The 19,332-nt window shown below is 44.0% G+C and overlaps 2 protein-coding genes across 2 annotated transcripts; both read left to right on the top strand.

Moving 5' to 3' along the window:
* Window positions 1–10,563: 10,563 nt before the first annotated feature.
* LOC308171115 (fibronectin type III domain-containing protein 11-like) lies at window positions 10,564–11,601 on the top strand (the record flags this gene model as incomplete). Its single annotated transcript, XM_080545986.1, has 1 exon — window positions 10,564–11,601. The coding sequence occupies one exon, from the start codon at window positions 10,564–10,566 to the stop codon at window positions 11,599–11,601; it is 1,038 nt and encodes a 345-aa protein (XP_080402112.1).
* Window positions 11,602–17,413: 5,812 nt separating this feature from the next.
* LOC308171113 (fibronectin type III domain-containing protein 11-like) lies at window positions 17,414–18,400 on the top strand (the record flags this gene model as incomplete). The annotated part of the gene is made up of 1 exon (XM_080545984.1): window positions 17,414–18,400. One exon carries the CDS (start codon window positions 17,414–17,416, stop codon window positions 18,398–18,400), a length of 987 nt encoding a protein of 328 aa, XP_080402110.1.
* Between the last annotated feature and the right edge of the window lie 932 nt (window positions 18,401–19,332).

Below are 19,332 nucleotides of genomic sequence, written 5' to 3'. Positions count from 1 at the left end.
CAGTGGGTAGTTCGGGTCTTTTAATCTGATTTTTGTTTTAGAGGGTCCAGTTACGGATTGCAGCCTCCTGTAAATGTTTTTTGAGAGTGGTTTTGAAGGTGGGCAGTGTTTTGCACTCCTTTAAGATTATAGGAAGGGCGTTCCACATCTTTACTGCATAGTTTGCAAACGAGTTTAAACCCTTGTTTGTGGTGCAACGCGGTTGAACGTGGTTCGTGGAGCTTCCTCTGGTGTTGTATGTGTGGACGTTGTTCACTTTTTGGAAGTATGTTGACAGGTACTTGGGTGTCTTTGTGGTGTAGCGTATCTTGAAGACCAGGCCCAGTGCAAGTTGCTGCACTCTGTCAACTACTCGTAGCCAATCAAGGCTCAAAAAATGAGCAGCGGTTAGATGTGTCCTAGGGTTGAGGCCTAGCAGAAGCCTAACCAGTTTATTTTGGGCTGTCTGGAGTCTTGTTTTATGGGCCTTTGTGGTTCTATAGTACCATGATGTTACGGCATAGTCGAAGTGACATTGAATGAGAGCTCCTGATAGGGTCCTCAGTGTGTTTTTACTGACAAGTGAGGATATCCTGTACAGGAATCTAGTTTTATGGTTCACTTTTTTGATTACTTTTGCTGCCATTTTATCTCCGGAAAGATTTGCCTCTAAGATGGAGCCCAGGTATGTAATATCCTCTTTTCTTGTGATATTAATGTTACCCACTTTTATTTTAAAATTTTCAGCCTTTCTGAGTTTAGATAGGGATCCGTATAGGATGGTTTCAGTTTTACCTAGGTGTATTGATAGTTTATTGTCAGCTAGCCAGATGCAGATTCTACTCAGTTCAGTGCTTAGCGCTTTTTCCACCTGCAATATGTCCCTGTCAGAGACCAGCAGAGCCGAGTCATCCGCGAACAGGAACAAATTGCAATTACATGCTGATGACATGTCATTCACATATATTAGGAACAGTAAAGGTCCCAATATGCTTCCTTGTGGAACGCCGCAGGTCACTGGGAGGGGGGGGGGACAGTGTTCCGTTCACACTAACCACCTGTTCCCTCCCCTCTAAGTAGGATTGCATCCAGCTCACCGATGTTCTATCGAACCCAATTGCTTTCAGTTTATCTAACAATATGTGGTGATCTACTGTGTCGAAGGCCTTCTGGAGGTCCAGCATGACCATGCCGCAGTACTTGCCCGAGTCCACCTCATGGTTGATGTGGTCGTTCGAATAGAGAAGGCATGTGTCAGTGGAATGGGATGTTCTGAATCCTGATTGAAATTCATACATCAGATTTTTTTCGGTAAGGTACCTATCGACCTGTTCATAAACTATTTTTTCCATAAGTTTCGAGATGGAATTAAGAATAGAAACAGGTCGGTAGTTGCCTGGGTCTAATTTGCTTCCTTTTTTATACAGTGGGGTTACCCTTGCTATTTTAAAGTCAAGGGGGACGTGTCCCTGTTTGATGGAGAGGTTTATTATGTGGGTGATGATTGGGGTAATGGAGGCAGCTGAGTCTTTTAGAAATCTGGCTGGAATATTGTCATGGCCCGTGGCCTTTTCTGAGTGTAGAGCGCCTAGCTTTTTAAACACCTCATCGTTTGACACCATGGAGAGTTTAAAATCATCATTGCGTACACCCAGTTTATTGTAGAACGCACGGATGTGCTCTACACCATAACGCCCTGAGTGGGGTGGTAGATTGTTAACTAATTTAGTGGCTATGGTTGTAAAGAAAGTGTTTAAGCACTTAGCCACATCTAGCTTGTCTGTAAGGAGAGAATCACCAGATTTTATGCTGATGTTTGTAGACCTGGTTTTGAGTTTTTGACTGCAACCTAGTTGGCTATTAAGTAGCTTCCAAAGGTCACGTGGTTTGTTTAAGTTTTCTTCGATTTTGTTATCGAGGTATTCTTTCTTAGCAGATTTGGTCATGGTAATTACCTGATTGCATAGTTTGTTGCATTGTTTTTTAATTTTCTCAAAGTGGGTTTTGTGATCTTCGTTTAAGTGTTTCACTCATTTTGATTTGCATTTTTGAACTTCAGAGCATTTTAGGTCTCTGACTTTCATAGCATTTAGAATGTCCGAATTCATCCATGGTTCCGATCGGGCTTTAACCCTGGTGGTTCTCATGGGGGCTATACTGTCAATAATATTTAGGAATTTGGTTTTGAAACCTAGCCATGCCTCTTCAACCTGTGTGCATTTTAGTTCATCTAACCAGTCTTGATTCTCCAGTTTATGGTTTAAGGCCTCACTAGAATAGGATTTAAGGGATCTAGTGGTTACAGTTTTATGACCGCCAGCCTTGGGTTTATGTTTTTTACGAGTGCAAAAGATCATGTAATGATCACTTAGCCCACATACAATAACCCCACTCTTGGAGATTTTGGACTCATCCGATGTTAGAATGAGATCTATGGTGGTTTGAGTAGAAATACACACCCTAGTGGGTTTGGTAATTTGTTGACGGAGACCGTGTAATTCAGAAAACCTAGTGAAGGATTTGAAAACGGATGCTTCATTTCTGAGCATGTCCGTGTTCAAATCTCCAATAAGAATCTTTTCCACACAGTCAACGTCATCCAAGCACCCCTCAAGAATATCATAGAAATCATTCTGATCGGGAGGTCTGTAGATAGTACCAACCAGCACCGGTTTTGCTTTGTTAAAGATAATTTCAACCCAAACAGATTCTAATTTGTCACGATTCAGGTCATCACGGGTGTTAAAGATAATATCGTTGTGAATGTACATGCAGACACCACCCCCATACCTGTTTCTGTCGTTTCTGATGACTGTGTAGTTAACTATTTCAATCTCTGGGTCTTTGATGGATTCATCAAACTTGGTCTCAGAGAAGCTCAAAATGTGAACCTTGCTGTCATGGAACATTTCTCTGATTTGGTCCAGTTTAGGCACAAGACTGTTCACATTAAGGTGAACAATATGCAGGCCCTTACTGCTGTGTCCAAATAGAGAGTTCATGTCCTTGACTTGGAAATAGTCACAATTCAGGTCATCGACAAGTTGAGGATTGGGGGATGGGGGGGGGGCGCCCATTGTTCAACGGTTTCGTTGGAGAGTCTCCGGGTGGAGAAGGGGGGGGTCGTCGTCGGGTGGGGAAGGGAGGGGGGAGGGGGGGGTTCGTCACCGGGTGGGGGAGGCCTCTGTGTTCACTAGATAGCTGGTGGAAGTTAGGTGGGGGGGTAATGTTATTAGCATAGCTACCCATTGTTTTGATAGCCTCGTCTGAATCCTGGAAGTCTGCTGCTGCCGGCAAAATAACCGGTTTGTCGACAATGGCGTCAATGTCTTTGCTAGTAACATTTGCCTGGGAAAGGTATAGTTGTTCTCTGGCTAAACGCGTAGCTTGCCTGGTTGAGACTGGTCCGGGATTCAGCTGAATGTCTCCCGAGAGAAGTAGATAGAGCCATATCACGGTCCTTCGGTCCATTCTACCTGTCGGGGGTTTGTTCCTTCTCGTCCGGTCCGCAGTCAGCGTCGTGTGGATAGTTGCTGCTCCGAAGCCCAAACATTTCTTTGCGGCGTGGAGATAAAAGTCGCTATGGGTCTCACCTTTTCCAACAAAGTTTGACTCCTTCTCCATAAGATGCAAGTTCTGTGGTGATTTGATGTACAAATCCGTAATCCATAGAAGGAACAGAAGAAAATGAGGGATAATCCTCGCCGTTGCATTGCCGTCGAAGCAGCGGCACGAGCGCTGATAGATGCGACTACTCATGATGACTGCTGTGTGTGTTCTGACTGATGATTCACATGCTTAGCATTCAAATGTATTGATTGTAAGTCGCTTTGGAATAAGGCGTCTGCTAAATGCCAAAAAAGTAAATGTAAATGTTGTGAGTGTGTGTGTCTGTGTGTGTCTGTGTGTGTGTCTGCATGCACTCAAAGACCGGGTGGAGGTGGCATCTAGGTAATGGGGGATGGAGGAGGGGTTAACAGGCTTGTTTGAGGTCTGTTGGAGCGCTCAGTCAGAGAGGGTCACTGATACAACAAGGGCCCAAAGTTGTGTTTGGTCAAGAAAAAAGAACTCCTGGGCCTAAATATGGCTGGTTGCAGCGTTAGCGTTAAATGGCTCTTCTTTAAGTGTACTGTATTGTACTGTGTAATTTATTGTAGACACAAAAGGTATTTGATACAATCAACGTGTATTATTGTGTAACCAAGTTAAGGCCACTTAAGAAATGCTCGAGTTAATCCCCATTTAAACTGTACTACTACCGACCTCCTGTGGATTTTCTCTTCCTGTGACGCAAGCACAGCTGTGTTGCCTGAGCAAAAGGGTCATAGATAACATTAGATAACATTCTGTCACACAAGGGAGAGAAGTGTGAATTGTCAATGCTGAAGGGGCACAAATACAACAACTAAGCAAGTCTGAACTCTGCCTGTAAAACTAGTATTGAGGCCTAGGAAGCGTAAGCTACTGTATATACTCAGATTCATGCCTTTGACAATATTTTTTAAAGGTATTTTTTTAGGTTACAGTGGTCAGACGACAGCAAGCAAAAACAAGCTGGCCAATTCCATTCAGATGTTGAATTCCCACAGTCATTATGATTACCTATTAGGTCAGAGATGGAGAGTTTGTGATGGAGATGGAGAGTTTGCCCGTCAGACACAAAAAGGTCAGAGTTCATTTTCAATGATTTCAACATTATTCCTTTATTAACAAGTAATGGAAAACAACTCCACCTATGTCCAAGACAGTTGACCCCAGCTTAAACTTGATGACACATTCCTATTAATTATATTAACTTGAATGACTCAACTTGGATACAAACCTAGGTATCAAGGAGCCAAGTATTGCAAACACACATATTCAATTGTATATATACATTTATAATGTATCACAATTAAATTCTATCCATCCATCATATTTCATCCGTCTGTGAGATCGTCTTTGTCTCTGACGGACAACTAAAAACACAAAGAGCCGAGGCTTTGTTTCCCAAGAAAACTGTGTAAATAACATATGAAACACTGCCTCCTAGTGGCAATGTATTTATATGCACTGTCACATTGATGTTCTCTGTGATACACAAGTTAGAAACATAAATCTAAATTGCCAAATACAATGTCTTATCTATTATGAAAGTTGACATTGTTGCTAGTTTGAATGACATAGATTCATATTAATATACATTATAGAATACAGCCCCCCCCCCTAAAATAAGTTCACCTTTTACCAGATTGATCCAAAAAATGTAAGTAAACCATGCATTTTATGTGCAGTAATAACGCAGGGAGTAATATCAGTGTATGACATTACTCACTGAGCTCATTTAAAACCCATTTGAAATCATTTGAGGTTGACTCTGCAAAACATTTAGGTTTTTAGCTTAGATTAAAATATTTAAGGGTTTGGGCCTGTTTGATTTCTTCAGGGAGTTTGTTCCAGGAGCATGCGGCAGCGTGACTGAAAGCTGGTACACCGTGTTTTGTTTTCACTCTTGGAATGATCAGCTGATTAGTCTTAGCTGACCGACAGTAGACCGACAGTAGACGGGACAGAACAGAGAGACTCACTCTGACATTGTGGAATATGGTGTCATCTGCCATTATGTGGTCCTGCACATAATGGCAGATAACACCATGAGTGAGTGTGATGCAGTTATTTGCAATGACCATAATGTGGCTCTCCTGCTCTCGGGTGAACAGTTGATCTCAGATACTGGTTTTCTTGCAGTTCTGTAAAAACATTGAATGGTTTTAGTGATCCTTCTCATTATGAAAGTACAGTAATATGACCTCAATCAATCATCCAGTAAAAAATTACTTGATGATACCTGCAACAGTACAGAGGTATAGAAGATGATACAACAGTATAGAGGCTCAGGTTTGGTTGAACCCGTTGCCCAGTCTCCCTCATGCTCATCTCATGGTTGACAACACGGTCGATCACAATTGCTCTCATTTCACTAATTTCTATTGTGTTCCTGACACTTCTTCTTCCTCTTCCCCGTCCTCTCCTCCTCCTCTTCTTTCTTCACCTCCTTGTCCTTGTCCTCCTCCTTGTCCTGTTAATTCCAAATGCAGTTAACCTTTTGATTTAGGACCATCTTGTTTGAGGCCATTCCTTGAAATGAGGATGTTATGTTATGTTAATTTTATTTATAATAGAATAGAATAGAATAGAATAGACTTTATTGTCGTTGTACAGTTGCCTATACAATGAAATTGTAGTGGCTCTTCCGAAGGTGCAAAAAAACACAAAACATATTCACATATTCACAAACATATACACATATAAGATAAACATTTATGAACATGTCTTATGTCTACTGTTCAGTGTTCTGATGGTCCATGGGTAGAAACTGTTGGACAGCCTGTTTGTTCTAGCCTTTATGCTCCTGTACCTCACTCCAGAGCGCATCAGGCTGAACAGGTGGTGACCAGGGTGGAGGTGGTCTTTAAGAATCCTTCCTGCTCTGGAGAGGCACCGAGAGCGTGCCACGTCATCCAGGGAGGGCAGGGGACAGCCGATTAATTTTTCCGCTGACTTCACCACTCTCTGCAGTCTCTTTTTGTCCACTACTTTGCAGCCAGCGTACCATGCTGTGATGGAGAATGTCAGCACACTCTCAATGATGGAGTGGTAGAAGGTTACCAGCAGCTTCTCCTCCACCCTGTTTCTTTTGAGAACTCTCAGGAAATGGAGTCGCTGCTGGGCCTTCTTTACCACCGCTGTGGTGTTGGCTGACCAGGTGAGGTCCTCTGAGATGTGGGTTCCCAGGAACTTAAAGGAGGGGACTCTCTCCACAACGTCTCCGTTGATGTAGAGTGGAGCAGGGTCTGCCTTTACCTTTCTGAAGTCCATGACCACTTCCTTGGTCTTCTTGATGTTGAGAGTCAGGTTGTTTGTGACACACCACTCTGTCAGCCGCTGCACCTCGTCCCTGTAGGCTGACTCATCCCCTCCGGTTATGAGCCCCACCAAGGTGGTGTCATCCGCAAATTTAATTATTGCATTGGTGGGGTGGGTGGGGGTACAGTCATGGGTGTAGATGGAGTACAGGAGAGGGCTCAGAACACAGCCCTGTGGAGAGCCGGTGCTGAGCATGAGGGTGGAGGAGTTGTGTGGACCCATCTTGACTGTCTGTGGGCGGTTGGAAAGGAAGTCTTTGATCCAGGCACAGGTGGCGGGGGGGAAGTCCAGGGCAGCTAGCTTGTCCACGAGGATATCGGGGATGATGGTATTAAAAGCTGCACTGTAATCAACAAAGAGCATCCTCACCGAGGACTCCGGGTGTTCTAGGTGGCTCAGAGCAGTGTGGAGGGCTGTAGAGATGGCATCGTCAGTAGACCTGTTTGCTCTGTAAGCGAATTGGTGAGGATCAAAGCCTGGGGGGAGGCGGCCTTTGATGTGGTGAGATATGAGTTTCTCGAAGCACTTTGCGACCACTGGTGTTAGGGCAATAGGTCTGTAGTCATTGAGGTTATTTATGGTTGGGGTTTTGGGGAGTGGGATTATTGTGGCTGATTTGAGGCAAGGTGGAACGGATGCCTGACTCAAGGAGAGATTGAAGATCTTTGTGAAGACAGGTGCGAGCTGAATTGCACAGGCTTTCAGCACTACCCCAGGTATTCCATCAGGACCGGTGGCTTTCCTTGTGTTCACAGACCTGAACACACGACTCACTTGATGTTCTTCGACATTGAAAGTGTATGTGCTTCCGGACTGTGATGTCAGTGTCGCTGTGTTGGGCCTTGTTGCTTCGAACCGGGCAAAGTGATGGTTTAAGTCTTCTGCCAGCGAGGCTTCTGCACTGAGGGTCACAGGAGAGCTCCCTTTGTAGTTGGTGAGGTGTTTCAATCCCTGCCACACTTGACGTGAGTTATTGTCTGATAGGTGGACCTCCACCTTCATCTTATATGCCTCCTTGGCACCTTTTATGCCCCTTCTCAAGTCTGCCCTTGCTGAGCTGTACAGGGCCTTGTCACCTGTCTTGAAGGCGGAGTTACGGGCACTCAGGAGTGACTGAACTTCACTTGTCATCCAGGGCCTCCGGTTTGGATAAACACGGACGTGCTTTTCAACCATGACATTATCCGTACAGAACTTAATGTAGGATAGTACATTGTCAGTGAAGCCCTGTAGGTCTGGTTGTTCTAGGATACTCCATTCTGTCTGAGTGAAGCAGTCCTGTAGCTCTGAGAGTGAACCCTCTGGCCAGGTTTTGACAGTCTTTGTGACTGGCTTCGTTCTCCTCCTGAGGGGACAGTATGCTGGGATAAGCATGAGTGAAATATGGTCAGATAGTCCGAGATGTGGGAGGGGGACTGCTCTGTAGGCATGCTTCAGATTGGAATAGACACGGTCCAGTGTGTTAGCCCCTCTGGTGGAACATTGTACATACTGTACAAATTGGGGGAGGACTGTCTTTAAGCAGGCTTGATTAAAATCACCAGCAATAATCTGTACTCCCTCAGGATGTGCTAGCTGTTGTTTGTTTACAATGTTGTATAGGTGGGAGAGAGCTGTGCTAACATCAGCATCTGGTGGTATATACACAGCAGTAATGATAACTACTGTCAGCTCCCTGGGCAAGTAAAAAGGTCTGCAAACAACTGTCATTGTTTCTATGTCAGGAGAACAGTAGGTATCTCTAATCTTGCTGTTGATGCACCAGTCGTTGTGAACATAGACACACAGGCCTCCTCCCCTGCTCTTACCAGAGTCACTGTTCCTGTCATAGCGGTGGATAGTGCGGCCCGCTAGCTGTACAGTAGCCTCGGGGATTAGCTTGTGTAACCATGTCTCCGTGACGATTAGTACACAACATTCACAAGCTATCCGATTCACGATTAATGCGCCCCCCATCCAACTTTTACATCGGCCCGGGGCGCAGCCCGGGTAAAGGAACAAATAAAGACAAAGACAAGGAACACAGAAAGCAATCAGACACAGACGACTTAAACGTACATCTCAAGGCATACATTTCACAACAAATAAGGACTTGACTTCGGGAACATCATTGACAAAGAGCTGGGTTTTTAGCTTGGCTCTAAAGGTGTCCAGAGTGGGTGCAAACTTGATGTCAGAAGGGAGCGCGTTCCACAGGGTCGGTGCCATCACCGCAAAGGCACGGTCACCCTTCCTCTTGAGGTTGGTGCTAGGGACCCTCAGGCTGAGTTGGTTGTCGGACCTGAGCCTGGGTCTGGGCCTTGAGGTGGAAGACTGGTCCAGGAGGTCCTTGATGTAGGGTGGGGCGAGACTGTTGAGAGCTTTATAGACAAAGGTGCAGATCTTGAACTTCACTCTCTTCTTCACTGGGAGCCAGTGAAGGGAGATGAGGACAGGGGAGATGTGGTCCCTCATTTTGGTGCCTGACACCAGGATATAAGTCATTAGTTTGTCATAAATTGAATCAAATTAGTGAATAATGGACTCACATGGTCTGGAAAGTCCTTTTTTTTCATAGATATGGTTTACCTAACCATATTTATTTGGTCATGCTATAATGAATAGATGCTTAAAACGAATAGCTGGGGCTCAAATGTGTAGATTAAGCAATTCTAGCTGTTGTTGTTCAAATCAGAGGGTCAGATTGATAGTGGTTTCATACTGCCTCCTGGTGGATCTCTATAGATGGTGCAGTCACTGTCCACCTGGCGACTATTTCATTTCTTCACCGTCAAAATAAATAACACACCTGCCATTACCATTTGACTATGCGCTATATTTTCGAATGCCGTATATTGTCCCCATGAGATTGTTGAATGAATTCCCATTTCGAGTTTCTATGCTGAATCCTTGCGGAATTTGTTCCAGAAAGAGAGACATAATATTATAAGAGAGTCAGTCATAATATTCTCAAGAACGTAGGGTTTTATTTGATGGACTTCAGGCGCAAGTGTTTGGGACTCTGGAAAGGCCAGTCGAATTGATAACTGTTGAACATTTTATTAAAATCGCACACATTTTACAACATCTTTAGAAATATTTTAAGGCACAGTGAAGTATGTAAATACATCCGATATGATGTCGAATGTTTATGCCCAGTGTAAATTATACTTTTTTTTAAAATTAGTATTGATAAGTATTCAGTAGAATGCGACTTTGCCCCAAATGTAGAATGCGATTATGACGTCACCCCTTCAGCTCGTAGCCATGGTACATCTGACAACAGATCAAAACAAAACATGTGGATACTGTCAGATGTTTATACTTAAAATATACGTCAAATGTTTACGTGACGCAGACGGCTCTAGAAAGCGCAGGTAACAAGCTATGCATGCATGTTAAACAATGTTGAACAAAAACCGTAAGGTATCACATTTAGGGGGAATATAATGTTGGGGGGTATTGATGACTGCATATGTGTCCGTGTGGGCATGTGAGAACAGGGCAGTAGACCTACAACGTTTATTGAGATTTTATGAGTTTATTATTTTATAGAGTTGGTCTGTTTGATCTGGCTTGTGATCTCAGTATGTCTGACATTTAACTCATTCAACATTCCACACCTAGCACAATGTTTTATTAATGAAACATGCCAACACACGTGATGCCACTGATGATTAACTAAAACAACTTTGAAAAATGGATGCAGAGGTTTTCAACATAGTGTATCTGCGTTACTTTGCAGTTAACATGAGAAGAAGAAAGGTGACCCGCCCAAGCGATGGCATCAGTGAGCAGCAGCCCCCCGTGAAGACGCACTTTGGCAGCACTGGCCAGAAAAGAGACAACCCCCAAGTGTCCAACGACTCATGGACGACCTTCATGGACGCCCGCCACCAGATCCTGCAGCTACTCTCCACCAAGTTGTCCCCCTGCGCCCTCAAGGCCCGTATCAGCCACCTGGACCACCGTCAGAAGTGCTCCTTCTACCTGGAGGTGGCTCAGGACCGGCAGCAACAGCAGCTACTGCAGCAGCAGCTACTGCAGCAGCAGATCTACTTGCCCCCCGCCACCTTCTTTCAACTCATAGACCCTGGGAAGCTTGCACGCATGAAGAAGCTTGCAACCAGCCAGGTGAAGATCCAGCTGAGCCTCTTGGAGGAGCTCTGCGAGCTGATCTGTAAAGGCAAGGAGGAGCTGGAGGCCATGCTGGAGTCCACGGGCGACCAGTCGGACGTGTTCTCCCTCGCTCCGGAGGACGCTCCCTTGCGACGAAAGGTGGCCCAGCTCAACGAGGCCCTGCTGGACTTTGACTCCCGGCTGGGGCCTGGCAAGCTGCACCCCAAGCACCGGCTCATTCCCGGCTGTGGCCATAGCACCGTGCAGCTGTATCAGCTGTTGCTGACCGTCAAAGAGCCCGTGGTGTTTAACAAGATCCAGTCAGAGGCGTTGAGCACCAGCGCCAAGCTGTATTGGTTCGTCAACGGGCAAGTGCTACAGGACCCGCAGGAGCAGTTTGAGATCGGCTACAAGCTCTTGCAGCCGGCCAACGCAGAGGAAGGGAGCCCACAGGGAATGGTCACCTGTACCGCCTACTCTGTTCTGATCGGCAACCTGATGCCTGAGAGGTGCTATGAGTTTACGGTCAAGAGGGCGGACGGCTTCGACCATGTCTACGGTCACTGGAATGGGACCCTTACCCTCAAAACCACGCCGTGGTCCATGGAGAGCCGGTAGAGGAAGAGGAGGCTGTTTCTCTGGTAGTGTGTTGTTGCCGTTAATGCCCAGCTATATGAAATGAAAGACATTTTTAAAAATATATGATTTTAATCAAAAATAAAACATGATTTTTACATTTGAGTGCAGTAGTGGTTTGAATAGTTTTGAGAATAAGGTCTGATTTATGCATGGTGTTTATTGTTTGTTGCGTATCCTTGGTAGATACAATCACAGTATTGGAAGACATGTGGTATTGCATCTGTGTGCTTGTGTGCGACCTGAGAGATAAGGCAAGGAGGGCTTTTTACGCCATCAAAAGGAACATCAAGTTAGACATCCCTATTCAAATCTGGCTCTAATTATTGGACTCCGTTATAGAACCCATTTCCCTCTATGGTTGCGAGGTCTGGGGTCCACCTGCCAACCAAGATTTTGCAAAATGGGACAAACACCAAATTGAGACTCTGCATGCAGAGTTCTGCAAATCCATTCTTCGTATCCAACGCAAAACACCAAATAACGCATGCAGAGCAGAATTAGGACGATACCCACTAATTATAAAAATTCAAAAGAGAGCGTTTAAATTTTACAACCACCTAAAAGAAAGTCACCCTGACACGCTCCACAACAAAGCCCTTACCCACAGAGAGACTCTAGGGAGATGCCCCCTCAGCCAGCTAGTTCTGGGACTCTCACAGTCACAAGCAGAGCCACCTATTAGACTAAACCAAATTATAAGAAAACAAAAAGAAAACTACCTGACACATTGGCAAGAATCAACCAAAAACCAGAGCAAATTGGAATGCTATTTGGCCCTAAACAGAAAATACACAGTGGCAGAATACCTGAGTACTGTGACAGACCCAAAGCTAAGGAAATCTTTGACTATGTACAGACTCAGTTAACACAACCTGGCCATCGAGAAAGGCCGCCACAGACAGACCTGGCTCCCCAGACCAGACAGACTGTGCACCCACTGCACACAAAACCAGGTGGAAACAGAGCTGCACTTCTTAACTACCTGCCAGCTGTACAAGGACATCAGGGGGACATACTTCCCACTGATCACCAACATCCAGGGAGACTTTGAGGACTTGACCAATGTCGAAAGGCTACCATATCTGCTGGGTGAGGTACAGCAATGTGCAAACACAGCAGCAAGATTTGTTAGCTGCTGTGATAGAAAAAGGCAATCAAATGGGCTAAAACCACCATAAGAATTTAAACAACTTTTATTTCATTTATTTATTCTAGTATGTAATCTATTTGTAATCTATTTATTTGTAATCTAGTATGTAATCTATTTATTTATTTATTCTAGTATGTACATGTATGTACATTACATTCTTTTTGTTTTTTATCTTCACACTTCACATGCTTTGGCAATGTAAATGTATGTTTCCCATGCCAATAAAGCCCTTTGAAATTGAAAATTGAAATTGAATTGAGAGACAGAGACAGAGAGAGAGAGAGAGAGAGAGAGAGAGAGAGAGAGAGAGAGAGAGAGAGAGAGAGAGAGAGAGAGAGAGAGAGAGAGAGAGAGAGAGAGAGAGAGAGAGAGAGAGAGAGAAGAGAGAGAGAGAGAGAGAGAGAGAGAGAGAGTAGGAGAGAACGAGTGTGTATTAGGGATTGCCTTTCTCTTGCCAAATGGAAAATGCTAATATTTATTACAACCGGACAACTGAAAACACAAAGAGCCAAGGCTTTGTTTCCCAAGAAAAACTGTGTAAATAACATATGAAACACTGCCTCCTAGTGGCGATGTATTTATATGCACTGTCACATTGATGTTCTCTGTGATACACAAGTTAGAGACATAAATCTAAATGGCCAAGGACAATGTCTTATCTATTATATATATGAAAGTTGACATTGTTGCTAGTTTTAATGACATAGATTCATATTAATGTACATTATAGAATACAGCCCCCCCCCCCCCCTAAAATAAGTTCACCTTTTACCAGATTGATCCAAAAAATGTAAGTAAACCATGCATTTGATGTGCAGTAATAACGCAGGGAGTAATATCAGTGTATGACATTACTCACTGAGCTCATTTAAAACCCATTTGAAATCATTTGAGGTTGACTCTGCAAAACATGAAGGTTTTTTAGCTTAGATTAAAATATTTTAAGGGTTTGGGCCTGTTTGATTTCTTCAGGGAGTTTGTTCCAGGAGCATGCGGCAGCGTGACTGAAAGCTGCTGCACCGTGTTTTGTTTTCACTCTTGGAATGATCAGCTGATTAGTCTTAGCTGGCCGACAGTAGACCGACAGTAGACGGGACAGAACAGAGAGACTCATTCTGACATTGTGGAATATGGTGTCATCTGCCATTATGTGGTCCTGCACATAATGGCAGATAACACCATGAGTGAGTGTGATGCAGTTAATTGCAATGACCATATGTGGCTCTCCTGCTCTCGGGTGAACAGTTGATCTCAGATACTGGTTTTCTTGCAGTTCTGTAAAAACATTGAATGGTTTTAGTGATCCTTCTCATTATGAAAGTACAGTACATATTACTGTACCAGTAAGACTACAATTACTTGATCAAAGTCAAGTCAAAAGTCACTTTATTGTCCCATCACTGGGAAATTTGTATTGGGCTTACACCCCACAGCAGCCAACAAAGAGCAACAGACAATACAGAATGTTAACACACAAACAGAAGGCAGCCCTGATTAAAACAAGAGTGGAAATAAAACGATAAGCAAGATATGTTCACATTCATCTGGTGCAGTTTAAAAGTTTAACAGAAACGGGAATAAAATAAATTTTAAATCTATTTAATCTAGAGCGGGGGACTCTGAACCTCCTCCCAGAGGGCAGCAGTTCATACTCTGCATGTAGGACATGGGAGGGATTCATGAGAATTCTATTAGCCTGTCTGAGAGTAGCCTGTTCAAATATAGACTGCAGGGATGAGTGGTCTTTCACCCCTATGATCTTCCATGCAGTCTGTATCAGTCGGACCAGTTTGGACCTTAGTTGTACAGATAGGTTACCAAACCAAGATGTAATGCCGTATCTGATGAGACTCTCTAAGACAGACTGGTAGAAGAGTAGCATACATTTTTGGTCAACACCATGAACTCTAAGGCGGCGTAGGAAGTGTAGTCGTTGTTGTAATCTGCTACAAAGGCTGTCTACATGAGTGCTCCAGGTGAGTGAGTTGTCAATGAAAACCCCAAGATACTTGTAAGAGGCGACCTGCGAGATGGATTGTTTGTGGATGACCACAGGCCTGTGGTCCCCAACACCTCTGGGGTCGAACACCATCTCCTCAGTCTTCTTAACATTTAAAACCAGGCAGTTAACATCACACCATTTAACAAACCTCTGGATTTCAGAATAATAGTCAATTAGGTCACTGTCCTTTTTAATTAAAGCAAGGATGGCAGTGTCATCCGAAAATGTTATGATGCGATTGCTAGGGTAGGTGCTTCTGCACTCGTTTAGTAGTAATGAGCACAGGGGAACCGACTACACCCCGTGGAGCACCAGTGCTTATGGTTCTGGGTTCCGAAAGAGTGCCATTAACACTGACCCGCTGTGTGCGGTTAGTTAAAAAGGAGTGATACCATTTTATAATGAGGGGGTGGACATTAAGCCCATTTAACTTCTCAATTAAAAGGTGCGGCTGTATCGTGTTAAAAGCAGAACTGAAATCAACAAATAGGAGTCGGACATAGGAGGTAGGGTCCTCTAAGTGCTTAGACATGAAGAGCACCATGGCTGAGGTTGCATCATCTGTACCTGTATTACATCTATAAGCAAACTGAAAAGGATCCAGAGAGCAACTGACTGCATTTTTCACTTTACATATAATGAATTTTTCAAAACATTTCATTACAACAGAAGTCAAAGCGACTGGTCGCAGGTCATTATTTTCCTTGCAGCTAGCCTTCTTAGGAACAGGAATAATGATAGCGTCTTTCCAGATGGACGGAACAGTGTGAGAGATGATACCTGCAACAGTATAGAGGGTGATACAACAGTATAGAGGTATAGAGGATGATATGCTCATCTCATGGTTGACAACATGGTCGATCACAATTGCTCTCATTTCACTAATTTCTATTGTGTTACTGACACTTCTTCTTCCTCTTCCCCGTCCTCTCCTCCTCCTCTTCCTTCTTCACCTCCTTGTCCTTGTCCTCCTCCTTGTCCTGTTAATTTCAAAAGCAGTTAACCTTTTGATTTAGGACCATCTTGATTTAAGGCCATTCCTTGAAATGAGGATTTAAGTCATTAGTTTGTCATAAATTGAATCAAATGAGTGAATAATGGACTCACATGGTCTGGAAAGTCCTTTTTTTTCATAGATATGGTTTACCTAACCATATTTATTTGGTCATGCTATAATGAACAGATGCTTAAAACGAATAGCTGGGGCTCAAATCTGTAGATGAAGCAATTATAGCTGTTATTGTTGAAATCAGAGAGTCAGATTGATAGTGGTTTCATACTGCCTCCTGGTGGATCTCCATAGATGGTGCAGTCACTGTCCACCTGGCGACTATTTAATTTTGTCGTGTATTCTTATTGGTTATGAATCAAAGAACAGTTAGTTTAAGACAATTTAATCAGACAGATATATACATTACATGCGTTCCCCATGGACTTCGGCTCGAAAGACAACGCTCTCTCCCTCTGTCCCCGTTTCCTTCCAGAGGGGAGGGGCCAGCGTGTGTGTGTGTGTCTTTGCCCAACCCCCAGGTCTCTGATAGCTGGTCCAGGGGCCATCTGTTAATGATCAGTGTGTGTGTGTGTGTGTGTGTGTGTTTAAAATATACTACATATTCATACATAGATCATACATACTACAGAAATATACGACAATTTCTTCACCGTCAAAATAACACACCTGCCATTATACACACCATTTGACTATGCGCTATATTTTCGAATGCCGTATATTGTCCCCATGAGATTGTTGAATGAATTCCCATTTCGAGTTTCTATGCTGAATCCTTGCGGAATTAGTTCCAGAAAGAGAGACATAATATTATAAGAGAGTCAGTCATAATATTCTCAAGAACGTAGGGTTTTATTTGATGGACTTCAGGCGCAAGTGTTTGGGACTGGAAAGGCCAGTCGAATTGATAACTGTTGAACATTTTATTAAAATCGCACACATTTTCTATTAACTGCACACATTTTACAACATCTTTAGAAATATTTTAAGGCACAGTGAAGTATGTAAATACATCCGATATGATGTCGAATGTTTATGCCCAGTGTCAATTATACTTTTTTTTTATTAGTATTGATAAGTATTCAGTAGAATGCGACTTTGCCCCAAATGTAGAATGTGATTATGACGTCACCCCTTCAGCTCGTAGCCATGGTACATCTGACAACAGATCAAAACAAAACATGTGGATACTGTCAGATGTTTATACTTAAAATATACGTCAAATGTTTACGTGACGCAGACGGCTCTAGAAAGCGCAGGTAACAAGCTATGCATGCATGTTAAACAATGTTGAACAAAAACCGTAAGGTATCACATTTAGGGGGAATATAATGTTGGGGGGCATTGATGACTGCATATGTGTCAGTGTGGGCATGTGAGAACAGGGCAGTAGGCCTACAACGTTTATTGAGATTTTATGAGTTTATTATTTTATAGAGTTGGTCTGTTTGATCTGGCTTGTGATCTCAGTATGTCTGACATTTAACTCATTCAACATTCCACACCTAGCACAATGTTTTATTAATGAAACATGCCAACACACGTGATGCCACTGATGATTAACTAAAAAAACTTTGAAAAATGGATGCAGAGGTTTTCAACATAGTGTATGCGTTACTTTGCAGTTAACATGAGAAGAATAAAGGTGACCCGCCCAAGCGATGGCATCAGTGAGCAGCAGCCCCCCTTGAAGACGCACTTTGGCAGCACTGGCCAGAAAGGAGACAACCCCCAAGTGTCCAACCACTCATGGACGACCTTCATGGACGCCCGCCACCAGATCCTGCAGCTACTCTCCACCAAGTTGTCCCCCTGCGCCCTCAAGGCCCGTATCAGCCACCTGGACCACCTTCAGAAGTGCTCCTTCTACCTGGAGGTGGCTCAGGACCGGCAGCAACAGCAGCTACTGCAGCAGCAGCTACTGCAGCAGCAGATCTACTTGCCCCCCGCCACCTTCTTTCAACTCATAGACCCTGGGAAGCTTGCACGCATGAAGAAGCTTGCAACCAGCCAGGTGAAGATCCAGCTGAGCCTCTTGGAGGAGCTCTGCGAGCTGATCTGTAAAGGCAAGGAGGAGCTGGAGGCCATGCTGGAGTCCACGGGCGACCAGTCGGACGTGTTCTCCCTCGCTCCGGAGGACGCTCCCTTGCGACGAAAGGTGGCCCAGCTCAACGAGGCCCTGCTGGACTTTGACTCCCGGCTGGGGCCTGGCAAGCTGCACCCCAAGCACCGGCTCATTCCCGGCTGTGGCCAGAGCACCGTGCAGCTGTATCAGCTGTTGCTGACCGTCAAAGAGCCCGTGGTGTTTGACAAGATCCAGTCAGAGGCGTTGAGCACCAGCGCCAAGCTGTATTGGTTCGTCGTCGGGCAAGCGCCACAGGACCCGCAGGAGCGGTTTGAGATCGGCTACAAGCTCTTGCAGCCGGCCAACGCAGAGGAAGGGAGCCCACAGGGAATGGTCACCTGTACCACCTACTCTTTTCTGATCGGCAACCTGATGCCTGAGAGGTGCTATGAGTTCACGGTCAAGAGGGCAGACTACCTCAGCCATGTCTACGGTCACTGGAATGAGACCCTTACCCTCAAAACCACGCCGTGGTCCATGGAGAGCCGGTAGAGGAAGAGGAGGCTGTTTCTCTGGTAGTGTGTTGTTGCCGTCAATGCCCAGCTATATGAAATGAAAGACATTTTTTAAAATATATGATTTTAATAAAAAATAAAACATGATTTTTACATTTGAGTGCAGTAGTGGTTTGAATGGTTTTGAGAATAAGGTCTGATTTATGCATGGTGTTTGTTGTTTGTTGCGTATCCTTGGTAGATACAATCACAGTATTGGAAGACATGTGGTATTGCATCTGTGTGCTTGGGATTGTTAGTCACAAACCCAGCAGTCTGATGTTTAACTTAACAAACTGTGTTTACAGCATCAGATGGGGATGGTGTGTGTGTGTGTGTGTGTGTGTGTGTGTGTGTGTGTGTGTGTGTGTGTGTGTGTGTGTGTGTGTGTGTGTGTGTGTGTGAGAGAGAGAGAGAGAGAGAGAGAGAGAGAGAGAGAGAGAGAGAGAGAGAGAGAGAGAGAGAGAGAGAGTAGGAGAGAACGAGTGTGTATTAGGGATTGCCTTTCTCTTGCCAAATGGAAAATGCTAATATTTATTACAACCGGACAACTGAAAACACAAAGAGCCAAGGCTTTGTTTCCCAAGAAAAACTGTGTAAATAACATATGAAACACTGCCTCCTAGTGGCAATGTATTTATATGCACTGTCACATTGATGTTCTCTGTGATACACAAGTTAGAAACATAAATCTAAATGGCCAAGTACAATGTCTTATCTATTATATATATATGAAGGTTGACATTGTTGCTAGTTTGAATGACATAGATTCATATTAATATACATTATAGAATACAGCCCCCCCCCTAAAATAAGTTCACCTTTTACCAGATTGATCCAAAAAATGTAAGTAAACCATGCATTTGATGTGCAGTAATAACGCAGGGAGTAATATCAGTGTATAGTGCTACCCTGGTTATTTTAATGTTA

The sequence above is a fragment of the Nansenia antarctica genome (assembly GCF_963989245.1).
Source record: "Nansenia antarctica genome assembly, chromosome: 15".
Taxonomy (NCBI): Eukaryota; Metazoa; Chordata; class Actinopteri; order Argentiniformes; family Microstomatidae; genus Nansenia; species Nansenia antarctica.
Note: the sequence above shows the minus strand (reverse complement) of the source record. Positions and strands in the feature narration are given on the sequence as shown.